General features: G+C 40.1%; 1 protein-coding gene across 7 annotated transcripts in view; it reads left to right on the forward strand.

The window, feature by feature from the left end:
* LOC138056972 (monocarboxylate transporter 3-like) overlaps nucleotides 1–4,682 on the forward strand; it is a 47,689-nt gene extending 43,007 nt beyond the window's left edge. For all 7 annotated transcript variants that reach the window (XM_068902971.1, XM_068902975.1, XM_068902976.1 and 4 more), the window contains 2 exons: nucleotides 1,851–2,220; nucleotides 3,408–4,682. In XM_068902971.1, the coding sequence (XP_068759072.1) occupies nucleotides 1,851–2,220; nucleotides 3,408–3,637 (600 nt within the window). In that variant the 3' untranslated portion in view covers nucleotides 3,638–4,682. The remainder of the gene's footprint in view (nucleotides 1–1,850; nucleotides 2,221–3,407) is intronic.
* Nucleotides 4,683–5,000: the final 318 nt, after the last annotated feature.

Here is a 5,000-nt window from a genome sequence, read left to right on the forward strand (position 1 = left end):
GATATAAAGAAAATCTGATGAACTTATAGAACTCAGAAAAATCTGCGCCTCAGATAAGATTTGAACCCACAACCCTCCGCAATCTCTCAAAGCCACGAGCCCATGAGTAGGAGCTTGCCTCTTGAGTCAACCTTTGGGCATATCTTTCTATTTTTAGAACGCCACGAGTTCTTCGGCTCTGCACGCACAGTTTAGAATGGGCCAATTAGAATAACGGTATTGTTAAACGGAAACAAAAATAACAAAAACAACGTATGCAAATCATGCAAACTGATGTAAATTGATGTAAATGTCTCCTGCTGAAGGGTAAGTTCTAAAAATAGAAAGATACGCGCAAAGGTTGACTCAAGGATATAGTGCATAGGGAGGCCCATACGCAAAGCCTCCTGGCAATGCTTTAACTACTGAACTACTGCGCCCAGAGCCAAAGCCCGATAAAGCTAATCCTGGCTAAATGATAATTTAAATTACAGTTAGTTTTCTGATCACACAAAAAGTTCCCGCAAGATTTAAAGTCTTCAATTTTGACTGAGACTTGTGCTTTCCTTCAGCGTACAGTTTCAAGGTTATGGCTCTTTTAAGGGGTGAAATTCAAGCCTGGGTCGGTATTTAATTGCGGATCAATGCGTATCAACTGGACTTGAGAGACTTAATGCTGAACAAGGCTTATTTGTGGCCTTACCTAGAACTGCATCATTCCGCCGTCACATTGTCAGGGTAAAATTCATTAATGGTTCCAGTGGCGAGTCTAGGAATATTTTAAATTAAGGGGGGTGAATTGAAAGAATCGAAGTATATACTCTGACAAAGGTCCAGATAGTTCAGGCTGCCATTTTGACTTTGTTTAATAAAAATGTTCACGTCAGGCAAACAGCATACGTATCCGTTCTAGCAAAAATAAAAAATACAATAAGACGTGGATAAATAGAAAAAAAAGGAGCCCGAAATGGGGGGTGGCTAGCCACCCTGTTCGCCCCCCCCCCCCTCCCCCCTGGATCTGCCACTGGGTTCATATGCATCGCGCAGTCACATCAATATGAGAAATAACTGATGAAAGAGTCAAGCGTCCATCCAACCATCCAAGAGGCGCGAAATAATTGAAGAAAAATATAAATCAATCTATCAATCTGGAGCCAAGTATTTGTTTGCTTGACATGTAAACAATTCAGTAGGGACTGCCTGGATTAACCAAAGGGCTAAAGGAGCAAGGCAGCCAAACAAATGTTAAAGATATAGAGGATATTACATGGCCGCGCGGAGATTCGAAATTTTCTTCGAGTGTTGAAAAATATTTCGCGAGTGAGCGCAACGAACGAGTGAAATATTTTTCATCACGAGAAGAGAAACTTCGTAACTCCAAGCGGCCATGCAATATTCTATTTACTATATAAATACCAACTTCCAGAATGAAATACTAAATCGTTTCACGAAAGGCATCGAAAGGCGCCATTTTGATTTGCAACCATAGAAACAGTGATCTTTTCACGTGTGAAAATAACATGTTATCTTCACGTGTGAAGATATCATGTTTTCGCGCGAAAGCTCACTTGGTATTTCACTGGTGTTTATAAAATAAATAAGAATGTTTGATGACTAACTGGAAGTGATCTGAGTCCCAGAATACCATTATATGTTTCTGAAGCAGATTCTTTCATCTGAGGAGATGAATGTTGAAGCCGAATACAACACCCTTTTTATTGTCCTTGATCCTGAATCGTTCCAGATAGATAACCTCGAATCTAGTCCCTCTTTTTTTAATCACGTCGAACAAAAGGTAAAGAGCCTGGGTTCGAAGTTGAAAAAATACCAAGAAAGCGCTTCTTCAAATTTATTCGATTTTTAACTTACAGGTTCGCTATTGCGAAGAAATAGGAATACCACCCATCCAATCATCCAAGTTTTACATCTACAGTGGGGTGACGTCAATGTTGATCCGCCCTGTGATTGGTCGCTTATGTGACATGAAGAGGATCCACCCCTGCTATTTCTTCCAGGTTGCAGCGGCTGTCACCGGCACCGCAACTTTGCTTCTTTCACTTGCAAGAAATAATCTTCATTTCGTGCTTTATTTTATCCTCTATGGAGCTGCAGATGGGACAATGAACAGCGCCATGACTGTGGCGGTCATGTTTTGTTTTACTGGGGAAAAACGCGTGCAAGCGTTTGGGTTGTATAGGAGTGTTACGAATGTGGCCAGCGCTGTCGGACCGTCGCTAGGAGGTGAGCTGTCTTCCAATTTCGTGCCTAGAGTCCTCAGGTTCTTTGGTCAGCGGGTTGTCGCCAGAAGAGACTCTGGGATAATCGAAAAAAATTCGAAATTTTTGATTGGTTGTTACATTACAACTTCAAAAAGCGCCGTTCCAGATTTTGTGGGAAAATGGCGTCCATATTATCCCAGTCTCTCTCCAGGCGACAATCCGCTGACTAAAGAGCCTGAGGACTCTGGGCCCGCGATTGGCTGTCCTCTCAATGCGAGCTGACAGAAAAGGAAATTGAAATCACTAAATCTTCTTGCAAAATATCGATAGGCAAACATCGGCATAGGGAATTATGGCTCGGAATTTTTAATTTGAATACACGGGGTTTCTGCCACAGTCTTGCGTTCAAACGTTCGAACGATCTTGGACAGCATAACAAAAAGCATCACAGAAAGACATGCTCAGTAGCTTTCATTTGAATTGTCACCCCTTGAGATTCACCCACAGACCCACAAGTTAGAACCACCTTGTACAGCATGATACTGAAACAGCGCCACAGGAAAGTATTGCTCCGTAGTTTTCATCTGAATTTTCACACTTAAGAATTTCACTCACAGACTCAACATTTAGAACCCTTCCGTCGTTCAACATAATTAGGGAGCTTTAGCAACGTCAACGGCGACGGCAACGAGAACGTCATAAATTTGCATATTTAGTGGGCAAAAACAATAGCTTTGCACGCCCTGCACGTGCGTTTTTCATTTTTGTCCATTTCTTCGCCGTCGTCAGCAAAGCAACAACGTGAAACTACCAAGTTTGAAGTGTTATGGCGAACGTCAGCGCCTGGAGATAAATTTTCATTTTTCTCCCCTAAATTAAGCGCCGCTCGTAACGGTTTCATTCCTGAGGGACTGAAACACCTTTGTCATATTAAAAGGCTTGGAATAGTCGCGATGTGATCGCAATAACGTGAATTTATGTTTTTACATGACGTTCTCGTTGCCGTTCCCGTCGTCGTTGCTAAAGCTCCCTATTATTAACAGCGCCACACAAAGGCACTGCTCACGCTCTGTAACTTTTGTTCGAAGCCGGGTCTCCTGACTCTTCTTTAAAGAAAAGTGAATACAACCCATTAAATTATTTGGCTTAATAGTTGCTCATACAGTATAACGTTCTTCTTGTTGTTGTTTTTCACTTTTAATTGCACAGGTTTTGTGGCGGATAGTTTTGTCTCCTACTCACCGACATTTTACCTTGCCGGAAGTTTGACTGTTGTCAGTGCTTTGCTTATCTTTGTGGTACCGTTTATGAAACAAAACGAGGAAGAAAAAGGAAAAGAAGAAGAAGAAGAAGAAGAAGAAGAAGAAGAAGAAGAAGAAGAAGAAGAAGAAGAAGAAGAAGAAGAAGAAGAAGAAGAAGAAGAAGAAGTAATGGTTTGAGTGAAATGCTTCTTGTTAAGAAGATATGAAACATTTGTATTATACCCAAACGAACGTCACTCAACCCGATGTGAAATTCTTGGTTTCGACCAGTTGGCCCGACTCCTCCCGACGGTGTTCGGGGTTCTTCCCGACTAAGTTCAACTTTTTCCGACGATATTCGGATTTTTCAAGACGAAAATCGAAGTTCGAGTCTTTTGAACGGCTGGAGGTCTAAGCATTGTTGAAGATGGCTTAATAGCCATTTAATCTCGATGCATGCGCAGTAAAGAACAACAACCCAGAGGTTTGTCTCTTTCCAGAGAAAACCAATACATTGTCTTAATACTAAACTAGGCCCGTTAATATTTTGCGGAGGAGTTACTAAAAATGATTTTCATATATATTTCATCTCATCCTTCAAAAGGCCATTTTCGAAATATGGACAAAAACAATAGAAACACGTTGGAAAGAATGTAAAAAATATTTACATATCATCCACTTTCCTTTGTCTTTGTCCTCACTGCCTCACTATCAAGCTGAATTCTAATATAAATAAAGGTCTTTTTGTTCGATATGTATTCACTTCATTTCAAAAATTTATCAACGAAGAAACCACTGAAATATTAAGGAAAGCGTTAAAAATTTCACTGTAAGTCTGCATGGTTTTCCGTGACTTGCGACGCGAGAATAAAGAGTAACAACGACACCAGAGCATCATTTTGTCGTTATTTTTATTTCGAAATAAAGGTTATTCTCCGTCGCTGAAAATCTATCTCGCAAAAGTAACCTCAATAAATGAAATTGAAACTACGATTGCTGAATCAATTGGAAAGCGAACTTTTCACGACGTTAAGTGGAAGGAATTTTTATTACATAACTGTATTCCATCTGGTAGCTAGACTAGATGACTAGATGGAAGGAAAACCCATGTATTTTATTCATTATACATAGCCTTTAATTGTAATTGATTGGAGTTTTGTGAGTAATTTCAATTAACCCTAATTGTATTTGGTTGTATTTTTGTAAGTAATTTCAATAAAAAGATTAAAAAAATACCAAAAAAGATTATTCTGTCGTTCATTCAGTTATACTACGGAAGTATTACTTTGCAGTATCCCAAGTCTTCCGAGGTTTTTGGACCTCGTTTGCGTCGTACATTAGGGAACTTAAGCAACGATCGACGGCGACAGCAACGAGAACGTCATCTCAAAATATAACTTCACGTTGTTGTAATCACTTCGTGACTATTTCAACCTTTTTAATGTGACAAGGGTGTGCTAGTTCCTCAAAAATGACACTGGTCGGAACGGCGCTTAATTTAGGGGAGAAAATGAAACTTTCTCCTCAAGTGCTGACGTTCGTCATAAAACTGAAATTTGGC

Source organism: Montipora capricornis, chromosome 7 (assembly GCF_036669925.1).
Source record: "Montipora capricornis isolate CH-2021 chromosome 7, ASM3666992v2, whole genome shotgun sequence".
Classification (NCBI taxonomy): domain Eukaryota; kingdom Metazoa; phylum Cnidaria; class Anthozoa; order Scleractinia; family Acroporidae; genus Montipora; species Montipora capricornis.